This window comes from Macrosteles quadrilineatus, unplaced genomic scaffold, assembly GCF_028750875.1.
Source record: "Macrosteles quadrilineatus isolate MER2022 unplaced genomic scaffold, UCM_ALF_1.0 Scaffold_6__1_contigs__length_79288215, whole genome shotgun sequence".
Taxonomy (NCBI): domain Eukaryota; kingdom Metazoa; phylum Arthropoda; class Insecta; order Hemiptera; family Cicadellidae; genus Macrosteles; species Macrosteles quadrilineatus.
This window is the reverse complement of record NW_026542599.1, coordinates 28,248,509-28,274,406: the sequence shown is the minus strand read 5'-3', so window position 1 is coordinate 28,274,406 and position 25,898 is coordinate 28,248,509. Positions and strand designations below refer to the sequence as shown.

Sequence of the window (25,898 nt, the reverse complement as noted above, 5' to 3'; positions counted from 1 at the left end):
AGGGGATGAGATTATTTATATATACCTACATAGTAAAATACTAGATGTTCTAATTTATTTTTTTGAGCAGTCATTAAGATATGCAGTTTGTTTTAGTGCAATATAATTTGTTGGTTGAATAAAAAAATATTCTAAGAACTATGAAGTTCGCTTATTTACTCTGTGATTTAGTCATTTTGATTATAGGAAATAAGTAAGATTCTATAACCATTGCTGTATATAATCAAGGGTCTTATTTTATGTTTACTAAAATACCTGTTTCGAAGTGACAGACTACTATTTTGCTACTATTTTGCTGTTTACAAGATGATTTTACCCATGGCAGAATTTGTCTAAATGTGTGTAAACTAGCTGTTCTGAATTATATTCAGTTTTAGTTGACTACCTACCCAATTCCCGTACATAGGACGGCCTACAGCTCGTTTTAAATGAATTTGCGGTTCAAATTTAAACCTTCAGAAAGCTTACCACTAATACTTATTTAGTTACTCATGATTTTTGCAAAAAAATTTAAAGGGAGAGAATAAAATAACAACTATGATAATGTAGGCTATATATTTCAATAACAAAAAATAAAAGTAATATTTCTTTAAGACCACAAAATATTCTATATAAGGTCTTCCTAATCATAAGTGATACAGGTACTTTAACTATGTATACAATATGATGGCATGTTATTTCTACAAGGTTAGAAAGTATTTTTATCATTGTTAGGCTCGTAGTTGGGTTTAAGCTCAAACTTCCAGACTCGGTTTGGTCCAATCTCGACGACATAGAGAGAATGTCCATCTTGAGAAATAGCGATTGCGTGAGGGTTGTTGAAAGCCTGAAATAAGACATTGTATTCTTAGTTCAACATTTTCACCTTTGAGGGTGAGAAAGCACAAATATCAGGGAATCTTAGCATTTAAAAAACTTGAAATGGCTTAATGCTGTCCATGTAGTTTCATTGACTATTATAGGTAGTACAGATATACTTGCTTTCTCTCATGATGATTTTGTTTTCGAGTTTCGACTTGTCAAATAGACCAGCTGAAGTCAGTGTTTTCCTTAAGTAATAAATGCTTGTTAAAGCCTCTCATAGTGTGCTACGATTGTCGATTATATTTGTATTTTCTCTTTAAACTTTTATACTGTGGTAGTTTATGAGGGCATAGAATGTGCTAGAGTTTACAATAAGTTTCCATTTTAGTTGGACTAAGTTTAAAAAGTGGAACACTCTTTACAAGTTGGAGATTACAAATTTAAAAGGACTACATAGTTTCAATACTTAGGAGTGAACATAGACCAATAACACATTGACTAAGTATAGACGAATGCCAGATTATTTCTGAGGAATTAGACTTTTGACCAAAACAACAACAAACAAGAAAAACCAAAACAAAACTCTACAAAATGATAATACAGCCAGTAGTACACGGGTCTGAAACCTGTATATTGACAAAGAACCAAGAAAAGATATGCATTTTTTTTATAAAATACTAAGAATTATGTACGGTCCCGTTAATGAAAATGGTTTGTGGAAAATCAGGACAAACAAAGAACTAAGATAAATCTATACAGACCCCGACGTAATAGGCCAAATCAAAAGTAGGAAACTATTGGGCCGGTCATGTTAAGAGAAGAAAGGAAGATTCAATGCTAAGAATGGTGTCTGAAAATCTTTCTCTTGGAAGACGACCACTAGGACAACCTCAGCTATAATGGCAGGACCAGGTGCGAAGAGACGTAATAAAGCTCAGACCAGAGACGGAATGGATGGAAGACATAGAAAGGTGGCGACCTGTTGTTGGTGAGGCCAAACACCTACTGAGGTTTGAGTGGCCACAAAGGTAAGGTAAGTTAAAAAGTTTATATAGAAGAAAAAATTGTTTGAAAGCAAGCAAACTGACTACAATTCAAACATAGACAATTGAATGTATACTTTACGGTAGTGTCACTAAAGTCAAATCCATTAGAATTAATTAACTTTGTTTTGTATAGTAAAGAAGTTAAAGTTCTGCTTTAAAATTTGAATTGGAAGGAAAATCCCTCGCTTATCTCTACAGCAAACATTGCTAATTACTCAACATGGTAATATAAACAGAATTAACATTTGAATTGACATTATGTTTCCATAACATATGGTTGGATCATTTTCATCATACCGTGGAGGTTGGTCCCCAATGGTCCAGCATAGTCTCAGCCAAAGGATCGAGTGTAAACCCTTGGGTGGGAATGGTAGGGGATGTTTTGCCATTAACTGCATACACCAAATCTCCTGCGAACAAAGGGAGAGTTTACATTTTCATTCATAACTTTTGATAGTTTATTTATTTGAGCTGTGGCAGATCATTTTGAACATTTTTAGGATATCCTCTCAGCAATAATAATAAAAGCAGCTGTTAAGTGTTATCATAACCAACACAAGTAGACTTCTCATCCGATTGTAAATTTTGAAGCACGTTTTTCGTGTCTAGTTCATGTACGGTGACACTGGGCGCTAGTGTCAACGAAATTTTGTTTCTATTATTTTAGGGTTAATTTCTTGATTTGTGCTTTACTGTTTGGTTGTACAACTAGGGGACAAGTTATTGTTTATGATTAGAGCGTATTATTTGGTTAAACGAGGTTTTAAAGTACTGTAATAACGGGAAACAAATTGTAAACAAAACACGACCTCTGCATAAAACGTACAGAACTAACAATAAAATTGTCTTCAGCTGTTCCATAAGGATGAGAAATCTACTAAGAGAGTGTCTTTTATCTATGGTGTTATTTACTTGTCATTCTTTTCTAAAATTCTATTTAACTGTAAAAATTAGAGAAAACTAAAAGCGACTTCTAAAGGATAATTAATTTCTTTCTCTCCATCACGGAAGTAAATTATAGGAGTAAGTGCCGGTCATGTCTAGTTGACCAGGTTGTTGTATACTGAAGTTAAGACCAGTTCCAGGTGATCTATCTCTCAACTTGGCTCCAATACAAGCTACCCTCATGTACTCTCTGTCCCTACCTATACCTACCATGAGAAGCAATACCAAAGACTCTGCCCAAGTCAGGTTGTTGTATACTGAAGGTAAGACCAGTTCCAGGTGATCTATCTCTCAACTTGGCTCCAATACAAGCTACCCTCATGTTCTCTCTGTCCCTACCTATACCTACCATGAGAAGCAATACCAAAGACTCTGCCCAAGTCAGGTTGTTGTATACTGAAGGTAAGACCAGTTCCAGGTGATCTATCTCTCAACTTGGCTCCAATACAAGCTACCCTCATGTACTCTCTGTCACTACCTATACCCAGGGGTGCCCATCCCCCCCAAAGCTCACGTCGCAGAATCCCCCCCAAATTCGTTGTTTAACCATACCCATGCCGGAAGGTCTGGGGGCTAACCCATAGTTATGTTTACAATGCGGGGAGGGAAGGGGTGCCCCCGACACTTCTTTAAACTTATGGGAATTTAAGCGTTTGAATCAAACTTTAAACCCAATAAAAATGGACAATTTTCCTTTAAAACTCTAGTAGCAAACTATTTGTTGGTTTAGTTTTAATTTAAATGAGGATTTTTGACATGCACACAATTTGAATCAAAATTGGCCATAGTCAAAGAGTGTAACATGTTAATTTTTAATCAAAATCGTTCGGGCCAATTCTGAGAAAATTTTATTTATCCATTATTTTTATAGGGTAATGGAATATATCACTATTAAAAATCCAAAATGAAAAAAAAATCTGGAGAGACCATGGATTGGTACCTAAAATACCAAATTTCATCAAAATCGGACTCGGACCACAGGCGTGGTCTGTAGCTCTGTACCATACATACACACATACAGACAGACACACACATCACTTCGAAAACCACTTTTTTGGGATCAGGTTTTTTACATAAAAAATTCTTTTACCATATTAAATTGTAGGGGAGAAAGTACTTAAAGTTATGTCAAAAAGTTTGAGATATTTTCTAAATTGCCCTTTAATCCACTTCTGAGTTTGGTCCTTTTTAAATAGGTGTAAAATATTCAGTCTCAAAAATATTACTAGGCCTAAACTTAATAGTATATTTAGTGCCTAGGGCCAAAATGAGGTTTTGCTGGTTCGAGGTAGTTTTTAAGTCCGATACGAGGTTGAGGACTTAAAACGATCGAGAACTGAAAAACCATTTCAGTCCGTGGTACAAACGCTATTATTCACCACCCCACACTATACTCTATTGCCACTAATTCACCTCAATGATAATACACTGCACACTGATATAGTCAACACAACTACAACTTTAAGGTCATGTGGATAAATAGTTTGAGGAATCAGCAAAAACAATAATGAATAGTCGCTAGGCAGCGGTGACAATAAAACAACTCTATTGCAATGCTATGGATACTGATTGTGTATTTAAAGCGGGCAGCTGATTTTGCGGCCCTAGGGATGTAAAACCCTGCTCGATCCCCAAATGACGATGACAGCTGGCATGGCCTGCAAAACGTAACTTTCAGCCACCAATTAATGTACCTTTATGTAAAACAGTTAAAAACATCATAGTGTGGTAAAATAGTATATTACGTTACTAGTCCTGAATCCCGTGCGAGACGAAGTCGAGTAGTGTTTTTTTTATACGAGTCCGGCCAACACATTTTGGACGAATGACGTACGATAGTTTACGCCATACTACTAAATCCGTTCAAATTCCTATATTACCACCAACTAAAGGACTAAAAATCACTAGAGGTGTTTTTGTTATAACCACTCATTGCCACCCATAGGCCCTACAGTATAATCAGCTGATTGGTGTCCAGCAAAACTCATTACAGTACAGTGTAGTACTGTATGAAAACCCATTTGATTAAGGACAACAGCTGTTTTCTGGACTAAATCCTTGCATGGGAAGTTCGTCAAAATAGTGTAGCGTGGCGTAAAAAAATAATTATATATCTATTCTAAGACTAGTAAAATTTATTTGAAGCTCTTTCTAGATTCAAGAAAATACAATAACAAATACAATTTAATTAATCCATAATCATGTGTTTCAGTTCTTGAAGTTAACGTAAACACATAGCCTATCAAAAACCTTGATTAAATGTCACAGTACTGTATGTCAATTTCTTCCAATGAATAAATGACCCAGGCATAATTATTTAGGAGAGCCAAAATATTATCACAAGCTTTCATGTTGTTTTTCATGTTGTAAAAATAGCAAAATGATTATCATTATCATAATAATGTTTTTTTTTATGAATCAAGAATATATTATAATAAACAAACCTATAAAACCATCAATAGGTCCTCAAGGCAATGAGACTATTTGAGAATGAGTTCATAATGAAAGGTTAAAACAAACTCAAATTGCAGATACAATTTAATAAGCAACCATAATCCTTTGACAGCAGTTGTCATGGAGTTGTTCTCACTGTCAAACATGATACGAGTCAGAAAGTGGAAATCCATCCACATAAAAGCATAGATAAAAGTATCTATATATTTTATAGCAATTATAAAATGATGTATTAATCAAGATAAAATGTCAAACGGGATTTTGATTGCATAATTACCCCAGTAATAAATTAAGGAGGTCGTAAAAATTATCTGATTAATCTTTTATGTGCTTTTAACCAACCACAGGCTTGAATCCCCCCCAAAATCACAAAATCCCCCCCAAATAAAATTCTGATGTCGCATTTTGCGACATCAAACCCCCCTGTGGGCACCCCTGCCTATACCTACCATGAGAAGCAGTACCAAAGACTCTGCCCAAGTCAGGTTGTTGTATACTGAAGGTAAGACCAGTTCCAGGTGATCTATCTCTCAACTTGACTCCAATACAAGCTACCCTCATGTTCTCTCTGTCCCTACCTATACCTACCATGAGAAGCAATACCAAAGACTCTGCCCAAGTCAGGTTGTTGTATAGTGAAGGTAAGACCAGGTCCAGGAGATCTATCTCTCAACTTGGCTCCAATACAAGCTACCCTCATGTTCTCTCTGTCCCTACCTATACCTACCACGAGAAGCAATACCAAAGACTCTGCCCAAGTCAGGTTGTTGTATAGTGAAGGTAAGACCAGGTCCAGGATATCTATCTCTCAACTTGGCTCCAATACAAGCTACCCTCTCATGTTCTCTCTGTCACTACCCATACCTACCATGAGAAGCAATACCAAAGACTCTGCCCAAGTCAGGTTGTTGTATAGTGAAGGTAAGACCAGGTCCAGGAGATCTATCTCTCAACTTGGCTCCAATACAAGCTACCCTCATGCTCATGTTCTCTCTGTCACTACCCATACCTACCATGAGAAGCAATACCAAAGACTCTGCCCAAGTCAGGTTGTTGTATAGTGAAGGTAAGACCAGGTCCAGGTGATCTATCTCTCAACTTGGCTCCAATACAAGCTACCCTCATGTACTCTCTGTCCCTACCTATACCTACCATGAGAAGCAATACCAAAGACTCTGCCCAAGTCAGGTTGTTGTATACTGAAGGTAAGACCAGTTCCAGGAGATCTATCTCTCAACTGGGCTCCAATACAAGCTACCCTCATGTACTCTCTGTACCTACCTATACCTACCATGAGAAGCAATACCAAAGACTCTGCCCAACTCAGGTTGTTGTATAGTGAAGGTAAGACCAGGTCCAGGAGATCTATCTCTCAACTTGGCTCCAATACAAGCTACCCTCTTGTACTCTCTGTCCCTACCTATACCTACCATGAGAAGCAATACCAAAGACTCTGCCCAAGTCAGGTTGTTGTATAGTGAAGGTAAGACCAGGTCCAGGAGATCTATCTCTCAACTTGGCTCCAATACAAGCTACCCTCATGTACTCTCTGTCCCTACCTATACCTACCATGAGAAGCAATACCAAAGACTCTGCCCAAGTCAGGTTGTTGTATAGTGAAGGTAAGACCAGGTCCAGGAGATCTATCTCTCAACTTGGCTCCAATACAAGCTACCCTCATGTACTCTCTGTCCCTACCTATACCTACCATGAGAAGCAATACCAAAGACTCTGCCCAAGTCAGGTTGTTGTATAGTGAAGGTAAGACCAGGTCCAGGAGATCTATCTCTCAACTGGGCTCCAATACAAGCTACCCTCATGTACTCTCTGTCACTACCCATACCTACCATGAGAAGCAATACCAAAGACTCTGCCCAAGTCAGGTTGTTGTATAGTGAAGGTAAGACCAGGTCCAGGAGATCTATCTCTCAACTTGGCTCCAATACAAGCTACCCTCATGTTCTCTCTGTCACTACCTATACCTACCATGAGAAGCAATACCAAAGACTCTGCCCAAGTCAGGTTGTTGTATAGTGAAGGTAAGACCAGGTCCAGGAGATCTATCTCTCAACTGGGCTCCAATACAAGCTACCCTCATGTACTCTCTGTCACTACCCATACCTACCATGAGAAGCAATACCAAAGACTCTGCCCAAGTCAGGTTGTTGTATACTGAAGGTAAGACCAGTTCCAGGAGATCTATCTCTCAACTTGGCTCCAATACAAGCTACCCTCATGTACTTTTTGTCCCTACCTATACCTACCATGAGAAGCAATACCAAAGACTCTGCCCAAGTCAGGTTGTTGTATAGTGAAGGTAAGACCAGGTCCAGGAGATCTATCTCTCAACTTGGCTCCAATACAAGCTACCCTCATGTTCTCTCTGTCTCCGATACAGAGAAGGTCGCGGTGTTCCAGCAGGGCCAAGCTGTGGGGAACTTCCAGAGACAGAAACTCTGAAGCAATAGAAATATAAGTTATTGGTAACAAAATATTTCTTTATCATTATATTCTTGCATCTGAAACCTCTGACTGTGAATTTACAGAGAGTTTCAACTATCCTATTGGTTATCCAACCTTTATACTTATTCGTATTATCCTAACCATCCTCCCTGCAAACAATCAAGTATCACAAAACCATCTACCTCTTCTCACCTACCCCTCAGTTCTCAAATCTTAGTCTTGTTATGAGCTACTACAGTCCAACCTCAGTATAACGAATCTGAAGGGACCGAACTGAATATTCGTTATATCAAGGATTTTGTTAAAACGAGGTTCGTTATATAGAGGTTATGTTTGCAGGAATTTCGCTAAGTCGAGGTTCAGAACCAGCGTCGGTCAATATAGGTCGGGATTTGACAAAACACAATTAAAGTAGCTTAGGCTACAATACTTTACAATACAGTGTTAACATTGTACAGTAGAACCTAAATTATCCGGCATAAAAAAGGGGAGGGATCTTGAATAATGCGCAATCATGATAATGGCATTGACCTTGGTATAGGTTAAAAACTGTAAGTTTTAAATCACAGCTTGTTCTAACCCTCCTAAAACCTAGCCAAACACTGTATTGCGTAGTCAAAAACCATGTAAAGAACAAAACAAAACAGTAGTAGGAAGTTTTGTAAGCTACTGCTCGTGATAGGCTGGTAGGCTACTTACAGTACAGTACTGATTTATCACAACAGAGGAATGTCAATAATAATCATTAAATATAGCATTGGTGTTGCTAGTTGAAACAAATCGTATTGAAAACAATAAATTATTAGATAAGTCATTATAAAAGTGTATAATCATACCCAACTTAAAAGATAATAAGAACACTCGAAAAAGGAATGTTAAAATAACGATGTTGCTATTCTTTCTCTTTGGTTTTGTTTTATATTCTTTCTTAGGTTTCTCTTTATCCAAAAATTGTACAATTCACCATAATAGTTACTTATCGCCCAATCAAGCTTACTAAACATTACGTCGTCATCAGTCCTCAGTAATTAAATCAGTTCTCAGTTGCAACATAGCGCGCGCAGCGACAGCAGACAGAGAGATGTGTAAAACGGAGCAGACGAATGTTAGCGCAAGCGATGACGTCACCTTTCATTTCATTTTATAAAAAAACAGATTTTTCAAAAACAATAATGGGGTGGGGGATTTGTTATATCGAGGGAAAGACGTAGACAATTCATTATGCAGAGGTTAAATTCGCAATGTAGAGGTTCTGACAATGATAAATTCGCTATATTGAGGTGTCTTATTTTAGCCGAAATCACGAAAAATTTGTTAAATCAAGGTCGTTGTTATAATTTGTTCGTTATGTAGAGGTAAAATATACATTGTGTCTTATGGAGAGTTCTAGGGGATTTAAAAAAATTCGTTATATCAAGGAATTCGTTGTATCGAGGTTCGTTATATCAAGGTTAGACTGTACTTTGAGGTGTACAATCCACAACTCTAGGTACGTTAAGTTAGACCCAGTTTTAAACTAAAAATGAGTTAAGAACAATTGGAGAACAACAGAGGATGCTGAGGTATTTTTTTTTATAAACAGTCACATACTTTCCCTCACTGAAACCCTATAATCATCCATTGTAAGGATCTTAGATTAAGTCTATGTTCATGCCAGGCCACTAAGGTCTGGATTTACTCTCCCTCAAAATAGGCACGTAACAACACCAAATAATGAAATATTCTAGCATGAAAAATTACAAGAGAAAATACAACACAGTATGACGCTAATTAACTTAATGTTATCTTTTAGTAAAAAAAATATATACCTTGAGCTCTGGGTCAGATGGAATGTTTTCTTGAGTGCCCAAAGTCAGAGGCGAATAATATATGTTTTTGTAACAAGTATACTGTAATTGGTCACTTATTGTAATCTATAGCATCTTTTGTGCCCCCTCAACTACCTCGGTAACAAAGAATAAGTAGGAAAATGGAATTTTAGACACTAGTGCAATCTCTGACTAGATCACAGAACTATGATCTTTTCAGTGGCATATCCAGAGGGGGTTTAGGGGTTTGAACCCACCTGCCTTTGACCTTAAAACATGTTATTTTACAATCAAAATTTTTTTTCCTACAATTACAAAATCCCTCCAGACCTTCATTGTAACCCCCCCCCCCTTCTCCTTAGGGTCATCCTAGTTACGCCTATGGTTCTTTCTGCAAAAGAAAATGCCAGTAGCTGATCAATATACGTAGATAAAATGCCTACTTCAGTATCCAGATTGAATGTTAAAACTAATGAACAAAGATACCTGGGTCCAGTTTCTTCTAAAAGAGTGAGTCTTAAATTATAAAAACACTTTTAAAAACTCCTGGATAGAAATGCTATAAGGTAAAACAACATTTTAAATTTTAAATATAAAATAAAACCTATAAAATTACTGTCTTATAGCTCGAAACATTACACATTATATTACTATTACAATATTCTAACAAGAAAAATCCTCGGCTTATTCACTTGAACTGGTTTCTAACTTTCTATCAAGAAATACCTTGCTTCTGAGGGAAGACTCGGATGAGATTTCCCATCCCATCGAACTTGAGAATGCGAGAGTTACAATATCCATCTGCTACGAAGATCTCCCCAGTGGACGCAACGGCTACAGAAGTCGGCTGACAAAGTTCACGGAGTCCGTCACCGTGCTTGAACCTCTGACCAAAGGTAAGACCAGGTCGCCGCGCCCCAGGCGAGAACTGGACGACAACATTAAGTTGTAACCCATGGTGTGTAAAAGTTGCAATCCCAAATTATTATGACACCCCACAGTGTTTAAATGAAGAGTGAAGACCATAGGAGTGTGTCTTTAAAAGTTGATGCAAATGAATATTTCTGTCAATAAAAGTAAACAGTCACACAACTTCAAAGCACTATTGTGATCTTCAGGGTACAAAGCAATCACTCTAACATGTTTTGACATTTTCATTTTTTCCAGGTGCTATCTTTTTCCATCCACGCCAATAGCATTTATTACGTGTTAAAAGGGAACAGTACAAGCCCTGGTCTTGTTACTATCTAATGTTGACCTTTTGGTAAATAGCATCTTTAGTTAACACAATGACACATGGCAGTAACAATCTCGCTTGGAATCGCAATCGAACCAGTAACCTTCAGATATGAAGGCAATCACTGCAACCACTTGACTACCCAGACAATTGATTAATTAATTATTGTTGAATAATCTTGAAAGCTGTCATGGGACACTCTTGCTAGGTAACTTAAGCCAGAGAAGTGATCATTTGTTACTAACTTGAAGATGGCATTTGCAATGATGCTGAAACCTCAGCAAATGTTGGTGATGTGTAATTTTTACCCTGAAGACGACTGTGTGCATCAATCATAATCAAAACACTAATGTTGTAATAAATCAAATATACGTATCAAAATGACAAAATAAGTGTTATTATGTTTAATTTATAATATTGGATACTGTAATATAAGTCACCTTAAAGACTTGGTGAAGAGCAGTGTCGGTAAGCCAAGTGTTTCCCTCCCAGTCTACGTGAATTCCATGAGGCATGTAGAAGAAATCTCGTCCCCAACTGCTGAGAACCTGAAAAGAAAATTTTTGTGACTTCTTTGCTAAGCTTAATGTGCAAAATACAGGATGTTATAGCCATAGGTTTAGCATGACTTCATGACAATGCCTGTAGGAAAGCTAAGTAAGGATTACCCAACGATTCCAGTTATTCAGCTTCAGCTACCAGCTCTGATCAAGGAAAGGATTTTGTCTTATGTATGAAAATGTGTCTTGGGATTGACTCCTGTCAATCACCAATGGATTATTAATAATTCCTTGGTTAGGAACACAATATAAGGTAGGTTAATCTAAAAAAATATGGGTCTTTTCTTTTCCAAGTGAGAACTCGATCTCTTTAATAATTCAGTGAAAGATTAAGCTGCAATAAAAAACTATAAGGTATGATAGTTTTGTCATTCTTAAACTTCCCAAACACCAGGCCCGGGGTTTGCATGTGACATGCAATTGGCCAGAGAGATTTTTGCCTGCCCTCCCCCTTCCTTTGCGGGGGAATTGTTCTCATCCTTGCCCCCCACCCCCAACAAACCTTGCTCCCCTGGGCCTGACCCTATTTACAGTCCCGGCCACGTAAAGAGAGAAAATGTCCAGGTAGACCCGGTCAGGCCTAATCCACTGTTGTCAAAACATAGCTATTGTTTTGAAACCGAGGGGGCGCGCTACCCCATCCCAGCAGTCATTGCTACCTCAGCGGTCATTGCCTGCTGCTTCTCAACATCGACTAGCCAAACAACGAAGCGACGTAGAATTGTGATTCAAATTTTGTGATATTCGTCTTCACTTTGTGAATATACCTGTCACTTAATTATAGGCGATCACCCGTTCGATTTATAGAATTTGTACTGGTTATTTGTAGTTATTTCTAAGAATTAAAGGGAGGCAGTAGCAATGACCGCTGGGATGGGGTAGCGCGCCCCCTCGGTTTCAAAACAATAGCTATGTTTTGACAACGGCAGATAAGGCCTGACCGGGTCTACCTGGACATTTTCTCTCTTTACGTGGCCGGGACTGTATTTAAGTTGGCCCTTACCACACACAAATTGGTAGCTGCCTTTTTTTAATATAAGTAAAATCCTGCCATCTTTACTGGGACCTCCCAATCTACATTAGAAGTTTCAGTGTCAACGCAAGTACCTTACCTTGCCAGAGTGAGGATCCAAAACCAGAACAGTATCTTCTCGGATTGGGCCTTGCTCACGGTGCTGGAAGTCTTTGGTTACATTGAATGAACTAAAACATGTAGTACATTATAAAACAGTGAGAGCAACCAAAGAATGAATCAGTCAACCAAATCCTATTGATGAAGATATTTTAAGATAGTTTTAATTTTAAATGCACAACTCACCTGATTTTGATATCAGGATATCAGTAAAAAATTAGGATCATTCTTAAATTTAAGTCTGCACTTTACCATTGACTATACACAGAGTGTAATACACTCTTAATGGTTTTACCTTATTTTTTATCAATTCAACATTGAGTTTATATAGGACACAATATCAGCTCTCTCGTGCATTTAGACAGATTTATCTCCATGTGCTGTCCATAATGACAACAACATATTTATCCCAAAACTCTGGAAGCTTTTACTATTACTCATTCAACCCTAAGTACACAACTGGATTATTGTTTAGAAAATTTGCCTAAGTTATTGTCTTGCATTGAAATAGAATACTATAAAAATATCTCTCATTAAAAAAATTGTGCCAAAAAGGCATCTTAACCCATTCCCGCTTAAAGACAGGCGGCGCCCGTCCTAGCGCGTTAGGTTACGAAAGACTTAAGACGGGCAGCGTCCGTCCCCACGCATAATGCATTACTTTGCGTTATTATTAGGCTTATTATGCATTATTATTGATTTACCTAATTTTTCCTAATGTTGTAATTAGTTACAAAAGTAATATAATGATGCTTAGAATATTATTTTCCATTTATTTCAATACTCCCAACACTTAACTAAGTACACATGAAATTTTGGTGCAAAAATTGTATTAGGCCGAGGCCTATTTTGCCGTTTTGCAGTTTTACAAAAACAGCTATAAACCAAGTAAAGTTTTTTGTGTAACGAATTGAATACGGTACTATTTATAAATTTGACCAATAGATTTTATTTTTATTTTTCAAGGTTTGCTTTCAAAAAACAAATTTTATTTGCATATATAAAAATGCATAAGCCTATATGTATTAAAAATTGCTATAAAATATTTTTATTTAATATTAGTGTCTTATAAAAGGAAATTTTATGTAGATCAATTTAAGCACAAGTGTTAGGCATTTATTTCATAAATTACATTTTTAATGAGTTTTTTACTAAAACATTGTACATTTTGGCCCTTTTTTACTCAGTACTAGGTAAAAGTTCTTGTTGCAGTTCTTGTTATATGATACTTGACAAATAGCTCAGTCAGGAATGGGTTAAAACCCTCACATCCCTTACCAAATTGCAACATCCTCTAATAAGAATAGAGGGTAAGTGTGCATCTGATGAAACAACAACCCTCTCGCTTCCATTATACCTGACCTCAGGGCAGGCTGTAAATATCCATTTCGATTTTGATTCTCTATATTTTTGTATATATCTATTAGGTTTAATGAGTACCCACGTTTGCCACTTCAGGAAGGCTAATATAAAAAATTAGCCAAGTTTGATCCATAAACAAGCAAATTACAATTAACAATATTTTCTATAAGAACAACATGGGAACTTTAAATTTGAATTTCTTTGAATTTTCTTTGTAACTAATAATTGTACAAAAACACTTTAATATACTAAATTATTTTTGTTTTAAAATCTTTAAAATTTTCTAGAGAAAAATTGGCAAATTTTGTGTTTTGTGGGTAAAATATGAGAAAACCCCTTTTTTACCCCATAAAACCCCGTTGCCATGGTCCGTTGATGCTGGTTCACATACTCATTCAAGTCAATCCCGCCCTACACCTTTAAGCAAAATTTCTTCAAAATACGACAAAAATTACTCAAGTTATCGCGTTCACGGATAGATATACAGTAATCCAGTAACTAATATATAAATCTATATAAAATATTGCCTACATGTATAACATTTTGAACGGATGGTGTTTTTGGCCTCTGGGGACATCAAATCGAAAAAGTAAATCGGTCCCGGGTCCAAGTTTTACTATGAGACCGACGGTAATAGCTTATTGCCTATTCTTTGTTTGAACTTCTTTCGTTCTTTGTTTGTTTGTGTGTTTGGTTGTTATTGCCTATATTCGTGCACATGTCGAAAGAGAGTGTCTCGGATGCTAGCAGCCTAGTATAAATGGTATAATGCACCTCATTTGAACCAATGCCCACAACCGATATTGTGCATCCCGGGAGGCAAAAAGTAACCAGACGCTCGAATTTCAGCGTTCCCAGCTGGGATGCACAAAATCGAGCATCTGGTGACTTTTTTAACTTCAAACGCTGGCATCCCTAGTCTAATCACCCCCATCTCATTTAATGCCCTGCTAGCGTCCTGGACGCCAGCGTCCTAGTATAATCGTAGCCGTAGCCTAACATTCAAAATGCCATTTAAGCAAGACAACTTTTCAAACAATTTAGTACTTGACTTACGTAGCATCCCACACTCGCGGACCTCTATGGAAGATGACAGGCTGGCCCACATGGTTGACTGTCACTCCGCTAACTTGTCCGATCTTGCCCAACAGACTCTCTCCCCACCCTTCCACCTCCTGGGGGTGTGGTGGCAGCACTGGCTCATCCTACCGACACATTGCAACAGTGAACCTAAACAACTATAGCCTAGTGTACTAAAATACTATTAGATTTATTACAATACTAATACACACTAATATTATACAAAACATTTAATAGGTTTGGGTTTAGATACAACAAAAATTGAGAAAAATATGCTTTTTAAAAACACCTTGAAATCCGCAATTTTTTATCAATTTATATCTTATCCATCCTATACAGGGTTGGGCAAATGTGTGGATACCCCTAGTTAGCTTTTTAATGGGTGACACCAGGAAAACTAAACTCCACATACCTTCATAAAAAATAAAACTGCACTTTTTGGACGATATCCCAATTTTTCCCGGGACCCCAAAATGGGGTATTTTGGGGGTAGCTCCAAAATTTTAAATGTAAAGCCCCATCAAGTGACACCTCATTAAAAAACAAACCTCATTTTAAAGGCCTTTATTAAAGAAGAATATCAGTGAAAACTAGAGGTCTCTATCTCAACCCAGTACGACATGGCGGCCATTTTATTAAATTTTCATCAGCCTGAGAGAACCAACTTAAATGTAGGCATCAATATCCCATATTAACTTTTTAGCGGGTTATACCAGGAAAACTAAACTCCGCATATACCTTCATAAGAAACAAAAATTCACTTTTTGGTCCAAAAAGTTAACCAAAAAGTGACAACTTAACTTTTTAGCGGGTTGTACCAGGAAGACTAAACTTCGCATACCTTCATAAGAAACAAAAATTCACTTTTTGGTCCAAAAAGTTAACCAAAAAGTGACAAAAAAGTGAATTTTTGTTTCTTATGAAGGTATGCGAAGTTTAGTCTTCCTGGTACAACCCGCTAAAAAGTTAATATGGGCTCAAAAACAAGAAAAAAATAATTTAAAATTTTAAAAAATAACATGGTACTTATGGGTTGCTATGTTAGTGACGAAATAACAACAATTAATATAATCAGAAAATCAAAACAAATTAAAGAACTTCCAATCACATGTTTTATTTACAGCGTGGGGTGAAAGTAGAGAAGTTTGCACAATATATCCTTTTGGTCGAGTTTTCAACCACGGGCCAAGCTCTCGTGAATAAGTGAATAAGTCAATAAGTCATTTATTATATTTATCCATTTTAAATTTCCTACCAAACAAAACCATAAGTCCCAAAAAATATTGAATACTTAACAGCTGGGAGGAGTCACAATTTTAGATGCAAAGTGAAGAGATCCCTTTGAGCTAGGTAAGTAATAAACGTGATAATGCTTTATCTGGAATCAATTGATGATGTATTGATAGCAACCGCTAAAAACGTTGATTTCACGAATTTGGAAGGACATAAAATATGTAGGCTACTCTTGGTCGCTTCTTCTTCTTCATTTCCATTTCAAATTTTAGGTTTTATTTAGATATTTCTCTTACACATCTAGAGTTTTTATTGTGATTGAGTTTAAGTAGGTATTATGATTAAAATAATGATTTCAAACAAACCGTAGTTAATTAACTTAGTTTTCAAAATACATTCAATACGACAAACATTTAAATTTTTACCACTTCAGTTGAAGGATACTTAATTCACCTTATATTATGAAAACTCATCTGCAGGATATTAATACCAAAAACATCTTTGAAAACTCGTAATATTGGAAACGCCAAACTAGTCCTGATAAAGTCAGAAAAAACTCACATTTTATTCCAAATCAGAAAATATTTTTAAGAACAGTTTGTTATCAATGAAATCTGTTACGATATGCCAACAATGTTAACACAAGACCCACGTTCTCTACTTACGTAAGCTGACGGGGGGGCTTCGTTCAACACATTCTGAATCTGATTATAGAAAAGTTCCTGCAGCGTGTTTCCTGCACATAGTTGATACGATAGCAGAAGACAACTCAACTGCAGGAACGTATATGCCGCCATCTTGGACGGCGATCGATGCTTGCGGAGACGCTAGCGCTAGCGCCACTTTGCGGCCCTCGCGGTTGTAGCTAGACAACATCGATCAGTTGTCAATATCTTTCAAAGTTTAAATAAAAAACAAATTGTCTGTATTCTGTTAATTTGCCTAAGACTTAAAATGTGGAAAATTGTGGTTTTAGCTAATGGACCTTAACATTGAGTAGGGCCTATACTTAGTTTACAATATTTAATGTATTCGGTAGCCTTTTGTTTTCGTTCTTGTATGTCACTGACTGAATGCAGGGAAAGAAAGTGGAGGCCGTAGGCCGCTAGCAACAGTAGCAACCACTTACTATATTTTATCTGATCTTTCTGATCTCAACCTATCTCAGCATTACCTAACCTTACCTAACGTATCTCGACATAACCTTATCCTTACTAAATTTAATTTATAACCACGCCATTCAAATTGTGTGAAAAATGTGATCGGGGACACACAAGTTTTTCTAAATCATTTTCTATAGTTGCAGAGTTGATTCTTTAACTCAGAACTCATTTAGTTGGGGTTTTTTTTTTTAAGAGGTTCGAATTCATGGGTGTATATAATTCCATAGTCACAATTAAATTAATTTAATTAATTGCTACCTTATATTTCATTTAAAGGGCCCAAGTTCAAGAAATTCTGATCAGAAGAGATGTTAAAAGCACCTTTACACCTTAACGTCCTGAGGTGACCAACGTGGTACAGTTCGGCCAAAACTTATGTGTGCGCGGACAGGTGGCTACTATCGGAAATAAAACATACAGGTACCGGTTATTGGCAGTGCTAGGGTTAGGGGAGAGTGTGGTGTGTAGTAAGACGCAAATGTTTTAACAAAAGTACCCCCGCCAAACCCCTCTCCTAGACCCGACCAGATCTGGTCGTGGGCACAGAAACTTTTGAATGAACTATACGGTTGTACTTGAACTCTCCGCTCTCTTTCACGACGTCCTGTTACAGATTCTTATTTAGTTAATCTTAGTCAAATACTAATCTTCTTCTCATTAGACGACCTGTTTAAAGATCGGCGACTAACCTCTTGGACGACCAACAGACATGTTTTTTTTTTTTAAATCTCATATGCATCGTCTTTCAAACACCCATAGCACTCACTTGTATCAAACAGCTAGAAATAGCATCAGTGTTCTTTTTAAACACAGTCTCTTTGAACATAAAAGTAAATAAACGATAACAGCAATCTGACACATACTTTCTCCCATTAAGGTTGTCAACAACCTTTATCATGGGTAAACAATGAGAGTAACTATGATATTTTTAATATATAAAATCACAAAAGTGTCATTAACTTTTGAACAGTAATTTTAACAGGAATGAAGGGATGCACTATTTTGTTTAGAACTAGCTGTGTGCCCGTTCTACGCACGGGGATCTTATAGTAGTCAGTTGAAACCTTCTTATATTAAGATTAAGAACAGCAGTTAGTTTGCATATTTGCAGATATGCTGGCAAAACTATTATATATAAACCTTCGCAAATACAGTATCTGACAGTTCAAGCCAAAATAAATGTTTCGCAATTAAATGTCACCCGGATCGTTATGGTCCATATGTCCAATGATTAAACTAAAAAATGTTTTATAGATCCATGAAGCGTAGCCCTAAAGTAGGCCTATAATTGAAAGTTACTTTCCACATCGGTTAACTTAAACGTATTTAACGTACTACCTCAACCTCCGGTTGACATTTTCAGTATCAAAGGTGCTCTTGTCCATTCCGTGAAACACTGAGAAATAAGGACATTAATGCGTTACCAACAGACATACACACAACAATCCAAAAAAGGCCACGAACTATTGATACATAAACAATATAAAGACGTAAACAATTCATGATGGTTTGCCCAACAAATGTTTTACTCAAATAGGTTATCATTTTCTTAGCATACCGGGTAAGCTAAGATTTGGAATCCAGACAGAAAAAGCAAAACTTATACAGAGTTAAGACATCACTTAAATTGAATACGGACGGCTCTAATAAATAAGGTGCAACACCAACGATAACTAATTTGTAAACTACAGTGATGTGTTGGTACCTACGTAAAAATGATTCTAGCAGCTACCAACGGTTCTAAGGAAAAGAACCAGTACCTACGTAAGAACCTACCTAAGAACTATAGTACATCCGACCAATTAAATACATTAATATCTAGTCCCGAGGTTATTGATCTCTTGCTTTTGGATTTTCTCGTAAAAAGTTATAGCGTTAACTTATCGGTGTCAGTTTGAAAAATAAAAAAATAAAATAAAAAAAACCTTACCCAAACAACTTTTTGTTATTTAATAGATTACGCATTCTCTAAACAATGATTAGTATATCTATTAACATTAGAAGGAAATGTGACGAAAATCACACAATGTTGGGGTTTTGGTCATTTGTAATTATATTTCTTAAGTAGGTAGGCCATGTATTCTATGGAAAAGTACCGGTATCAAGGATCGTCGTCAAAAAGGTTGTAATGAATAAATATGTAGGCTTACGTACCCAAGATATGAGCTATGGGCCTATTGGATGTATGGTCCAGCGATTGCATCACACGGTGAGTAGAAACAGAAAGTGACACATTGGAAAAGCGAGTTTAGCACTTCCTCTGTTAAACCTCTGTTACAATCACCCACTGCAGTTGTGATTTTTTACTTTAAACTTTACACAACCGCCATTGAAGCGCCGTCAATGAGTGGAAACCTTTTTTGTAAGCTATTGGCGACGATCATTTCAGTGTCCAGCCCTATACAACACTGATTCAAGGTCTTCTTTCTGGTTGTCAAAACTCAAGAAACATCTTATACTCAAAGAATTTCTGGTTCCGATTTGGACGATGTCTAGTTATTTAATTTCATTTACGGTTACACTATTAGACTATATTATTGCACTTGCGATTAATTAAATCCGTTATGTAAGAAAAACGTTTTTAATCTCACTTGGTTGGGATTTGCTTTCAAAACGTGATTCGAAATGGTTGCGGTATTTGTAAACAACATTTGTAAACATATCATTGACAGCTAGAAAAAATAATCTTGATCTGAACAGCTGTTCGTTATTTCATAGACGATTATGTGATAAAAATTGAACGAAAATTTGACAAAAATCGCACAAAACTGCATTTTTGAACGTCCGTAATTTTATTTACAAAGTAGTGAGGCTATATTTAAATCACTAAAGACACTCTCGCCAATCCAGTGAATACATTAAAATGACTTGGATCTTGATAGGTACTCTGGTTTTCACGGAGAAGATTGCGTAAAATGCCATCTTGAGTTTTACAGACAAAGGGAAAGACAGACAGACAGAAATAGAGATAAGACTCGTTTCTGCTTCTTTGATGTATAAAACGTAAAAATAACCTAAAAGTATATAATTCTGAGCAAAGTACAGACAAAACTCTAATTTTATTTATATAGAAGATAGATTATAACAGAGAGTGTTAGTCCATATTTTATATCTAATGATAAAAGGAATTGCTTTATAGATCTATGAGGCATAGCCCTAAGGTAGGCCTGTAATTATTGAAAGTTACTTTTCTCACGTGTTAAAAGTAGTTAAAATACTACCTCAACCTCACTACTGCACACTTTATTCGGGTTGAAATTTTCATTAACAAAGGTGCACTTGTCTTTTCCACGAAACACTAAGAAATAAGAGGACATTAATGTGTTACCAACACATAGAACTGAATTAGGGGATTTGCTACGCTTTAACCAAAGCAAATTACAAACAAAATAATTATTTGTAAGTTTTGATAGTGTCATCAAATGTTATGATAATCGTTTTTAGGCCTAATCAAACTGTATAATTGGTGTAAATCCGTTGGCAAATATACTAGGTGGCGTTCGCAGAGGCATCCACAAAAATGAGCGGAGTCATCAAGGGTTCATATTATATTGTTTTTGCAAAACTACAGTAAAAACAGTCGTTTTTAATGCATGCGTTGCGGGTCTAAAGTAGCATTTTTACTCTTTAGGGAGTAAAATTCGTTTTTAGCCTCTATGGAGTAAAAATCAGCTGTTGTCAACTCAGTTGTAAATTTCTATTGTAAACGATTGCATGTATCGATACATGTATCGATTCGTGCTTCGTAATAATTTTAACATACAGTCTACAGTCTCTTCCCATAGCATTTTAGCATTGCAGATACATTAATCCATTCCCACACTCAACACTGCTCACCTTTACTACTTCCTTCACCATCCCCTAAGTCGTGGACCTGTTTCCCTCTCTTCCCATAGCATTTTAGGATTGCAGATACATTAATGTAATTGCCAAAGACAGATCCTCCACTCTGCACTTCCAGCCTTTACTACTTCCTTCACCACTTCCTATGTCATGGGGCCTGTTTCCTTCCCCTCTCATAGCATTTTAGGATTGAAGATACATTAATCTAAGTGCCACAGACGGTTCTCACAATATGCTCATACTTTACTACTTCCTCAGCCACTTCCTATATCGTGTACCTGTTTTTATCACTCTCCATAGCATTTTAGTATTTTAGATACGTTAAACTAATTGCCTACACTCCGCACTAATAAATACACAGTCCCCAAAACATCAACGTTAACAACGCCAAGCTTTAAAAATTCAAAAAGTGGTTTGCTTAAAAAATCTTTCAATAATGTTTTATCATTTTCATAGCATAAACTAACATTTTGGAATCCAGACAGAAAACGCAAAAATTATACAGTAAGACATCAATTAAATTTAATAAGAAATAAGGTGCAACACTATAACGATAACCCCCAGTGGATGTGTTTGTAAATTCTTACTGCTACCACCGGTTCTAAGGAAAAGTAGCAGTACCAAAAACCAACGTTAACATTTAAGAAAAGAACTATATAGTACTTACGACCAATTCAAACTGTCCTTCTAAACAAACTGTATTATAGGTGTTAATCCGTTGGCAAATATATAAATAAATAAATACAAAGGCCACAAAACATGTAACATGTAACGTTAACAACGTAAAGCTTTAAAAACTCACTATGGTTTGCTAAAAAAACTTACACTTGATGTGGTGCAGTACCAAAGTTATTAATCTCCCTTGGTTAAAATTTTTTTAAGTTTTTGAAAATCAAAGTTATTTCTCATTAATAGGATTATTTGTAAGCAACTTTTAATGTTAACATATTAATGACAGTTTGAAGAAACCACCTTTATCTTAACAAAGGTTTCTTATTTAAAATATTACCGGTACGTAATCTCTAAATGATAATCGGTACATATATCTAGCAAACATTCGGAGGAAATGTGACAAAAAACGCAAAAATCTGAGGTTTTGGACGTTTGTAGTTTTACTTCCTAAGTAGGAAAAGTACCAATATCGTTGTCGAAATGTAAGTAAGTAGAAACCAAAAGTGACACATTGGAAAAGCAAGTTTCGCTACATCTGTAAGTTAAACCTCTGTTACGATCACAGCAAAATTAGAAACATCTTCCAAGATCGCAGCAACATCCTCGATCACCCACTGCAGTTGTGATTTTTTATTTTGCACTTTACACAACTGTCCGTGAAGCGCCATAAATGAGTGGAAACCTTTTTTGTAAGCTATTGGTGACGATGATTAAAAAAATGTAAGTTTCCCAGCACTAATACAACACTGCTTAACGGTATTTTCCCCGGTTATCAAAACTCAAGAACAATCGTTGCACTTGCGATTAATTAAACCGGTTAAGTAAGGCACAACGTTTTTAATCTCACTTGGTTTGGATGTGCTAACAAAACTTGATCGGAAATGGTTGCGGTATTTGTAAACAACTTTTAATGTAAACATATCAGTGACAGCTAGAAGTGAGAACTAATCCAAACAGCTAATTGTAATTTCATAAAATGTAATAGTAAACATTAGGAGAAAATTTGACAAAAATCGAACAAAATTGGGGTTTTGATGGTTTGTTATTTTGTTTTCAAGGAAGCGAGGCCATGTTTTTATAGCCAAAAACACTCTCACCAATCCAGTAAATACAGACAAATGATTAGAATCTTGATCGGTACTCTTAGTTTTCTAGGAGTAGGCCGCGTAAAATTACATTTGGGCGTCATAGACGGAACCACAGAATGGACAAACCAACAGACATACAGACAGAAATTGAGATAAGACTCGTTTCGGCAGACATACAGACAGAAATTGAGATAAGACTCGTTTCGGCTTTCTTAGGCTATGAAACGTAAAAATAACCAAAAACTGCACGATTCTAAGCAATGTACAGACAAAACTGTAATTTTATCTATATAGATGACATTTAGTTTAATGGCACCATTAATTGATAGTCCAATGACAAATGGCATCAGACATTAGTTCAAAACAATAATAAAATAAAATGTTAAGAAACAGATACCAAGGGTTATAAAGGCAACTTTAAAAATAACAATAAATTTATTTGGTCATGTTATGTGAAAAATATCAGATTCCATATAACTTTGGATATATGATATGCGCTACCATTGACTACGGAATTGTCTTCAATATTAGTTATGGATTATACCATAGATTAAACCATAAAACATTACTTGTGTTGTTTAGTCTATGATTATACTTTCAGGTAGTTAGAAACTTACAAAAAATATTGGAAAAACTTCATATTTTACATCTTTGGGTTGGGGATAACTTAACACTGAATAAAAATAAAACAGCTGTTACATCTTCTAGAGCAAAGGTAAATCAAAACTATTACATTATTAAAATAATTTAAAAATTTAAATAGAATATCGTATGATATATTTTCAGAAACAATCTAAGAATTCTCTACAGAAGTCATTACTAAGCAATAAAAACAAAATTTACTGAAATGTTTATAATTGTTTACTACAACTGATACAATTATTTTTCTGGCTTTTGCACTTTTAAGTGCATTTCAAGACTTCTTCTTAGTCTCACTTCCAACTTTAAGATATATTTGAAGATGCATTTTTGAGTACCGGTACTATAACAACACTGTCATCAACAAATAATTGAGAATTATATGATAAATAACTACTTTACCTATAACATTATAATACATGTGATTTACATTCTTATCAAGATATTCTTTTGCATAGCCATACAAATTTCCAGCTTAGGCACAGTTTTTCAAATCACATAACAAGATGACATTAATTTCGGGAGCTTACTTATCTAACTGGAGGTAGCACTGAATGTCAAAGATGCGTGTCGCCACCCGCCATGTTTGCGTGAGGTGTGAGTTAACCCTCCGAGTGTCCCTTGTTTTGGCCTTAATGTCTGCCTATTTTTAGCTCATTTGCAAGGTTTTATTAAAACGGATCTGAGAAGCTTAAAAACAATGTTAATTATACTGTTCTATATACCATTTTGTTTGGAAAATCATGGGCTTAAATTTTATATATAAAACATAAGAAACATTTGTTTTAAAAAATTTTTTAGGTAAAAAAAAATATTTTGGAAAATTTTCAAAAAAAAAATAAGTTTGCGCTCAATGAACTTGTATAAATTATAGGCCTATAAATATTTGAAAATAGCCACTTTGTTCTAAGTTTTATGAGGATTACAAATATATAATCATATAGTGAGGTAAGTTATCAAATAAATAAGTTATGAGTGAAAAACAGATTTCAGTACATTGCGTTTAGCTAAGAATGCATAGCCTAACCATAGCTAGGAATCTGGCTGATAATTTACATCAATATCACTACCTACTTCTTCAGGATCATCAACCAGCCCTTCAAAATCACTTAAATCTTCTTATAATGCACCACGTATATCACTACTTTTGATTTTTAACACTAAAACAATGATAAACGTAATAAAACACATCAGTCATCGGTCCGAGGATAACCAAGCTGTTTACAATTACGCACGTCAGCTGTCTGCTACAATTACGATCGGCTCGGAGAACATACAGCGCTGAGACAGACCTCTGGAGAAAGCTTATAATTTAACGAAAAGAACGATACCTAACTCGATCCAGTTCAATCCGATTCAGTCAGTCATAGAGCCTTTGCCATAAACAGTGTTCGTGAGTCGCTGCAGCGACGCATGACACTCGGAGGGTTGAAAAGAAGCCATGTTATTGGATAAGAAAACTCACTGCTATACCAACCTAGTTATAGAAGCCATGTTATTGCTATGATAAGAAAACTCGCTGCTATACCAACCTAACAAAATCAGCGACACGCTTTTGACAGACTTCTGCCATGGCGGTGCTACCTCCTGTTATAATTTTACCTCAGTGGTCCGAGGGTAAACTAGCTGTTTACAAATACGCACGTCAGCTGTCTGCTACAATTACGATCGGCTCGGAGAACATAAAGCGCTTAGAGACAGACCTCTGGAGAAAGCTTAGAATCTAACGAAAAGAACGATACCTAACTCGATCCAGTTCAATCCGATTTTGTCAGTCATAGAGCCTTCGCCGTAAACAGTGTTTGTGAGTCGCTGCAGCGACACAAAACACTACACAAAGTGTGTTATGTGTCACTGCAGCGACAAATAACACTCGGAGGGTTAAAAAAATAATAAAGACAACAAATAATTTCAGCAGTTTCAAAAAACACTGCAAAAATCTTCAATTTCGAAACTTTTGAATCTCAAAACTCGGTGATCGAATCTCGAAACCGAAACTTTTCCCAAGTTTTGATGGTTTTGAGATTTGAGATTTGGTTTTGACACATCACTACTAAAAATATAGTTTAAAAAAGTGTTTTACGACTCTCTCACAATTTTCAGTGCTTCGGGTCGGTACACTTAAGCTTAGGTCAAGCAGATTACTTTTAGGTTCTAGTGATTACATGTACTATTTATTTAAGTACTTTTTAATATAGGTAGGAGTAAATATTTCCAGAAATTTGTATGACGAATTGCAGTTGTGGATCCTGATCATTTAACATTATTTATTTACATTATAATTTATCACAGTAAGGAGAAGGATTAAGCCTAAAGAAATAATAAGCATCGCTAGGAACTGTTTCATAGAAATAAACATAAAATTGTTA

At 36.0% G+C, this 25,898-nt stretch overlaps 1 protein-coding gene across 1 annotated transcript; it reads right to left on the bottom strand.

Moving 5' to 3' along the window:
• Nucleotides 1-538: 538 nt before the first annotated feature.
• Nucleotides 539-16,933, bottom strand: LOC128996672 (peptidyl-alpha-hydroxyglycine alpha-amidating lyase 2-like). The gene is made up of 8 exons (XM_054422103.1): nt 16,790-16,933; nt 14,868-15,016; nt 12,430-12,520; nt 11,198-11,305; nt 10,247-10,448; nt 7,514-7,705; nt 2,148-2,260; nt 539-826 (listed from the first exon to the last, which is right to left on the bottom strand). Exons 1-8 carry the CDS (start codon nt 16,919-16,921, stop codon nt 689-691), a joined length of 1,125 nt encoding a protein of 374 aa, XP_054278078.1. The 5' UTR covers nt 16,922-16,933; the 3' UTR covers nt 539-688.
• Between the last annotated feature and the right edge of the window lie 8,965 nt (nt 16,934-25,898).

Excerpts from the sequence above, each read along its gene's own strand:
- LOC128996672 (XM_054422103.1), bottom strand. The coding sequence starts at position 16,921 with ATGGCGGCATATACGTTCCTGCAGTTGAGTTGTCTTCTGCTATCGTAT. Across the intron at positions 12,521-14,867 it reads CCGCGAGTGTGGGATGCTAC|TTCATTCAATGTAACCAAAG; the intron begins GTAAGTCAAGTA and ends TACATGTTTTAG. Across the intron at positions 827-2,147 it reads ATTGGGGACCAACCTCCACG|GCTTTCAACAACCCTCACGC; the intron begins GTATGATGAAAA and ends GTCTTATTTCAG.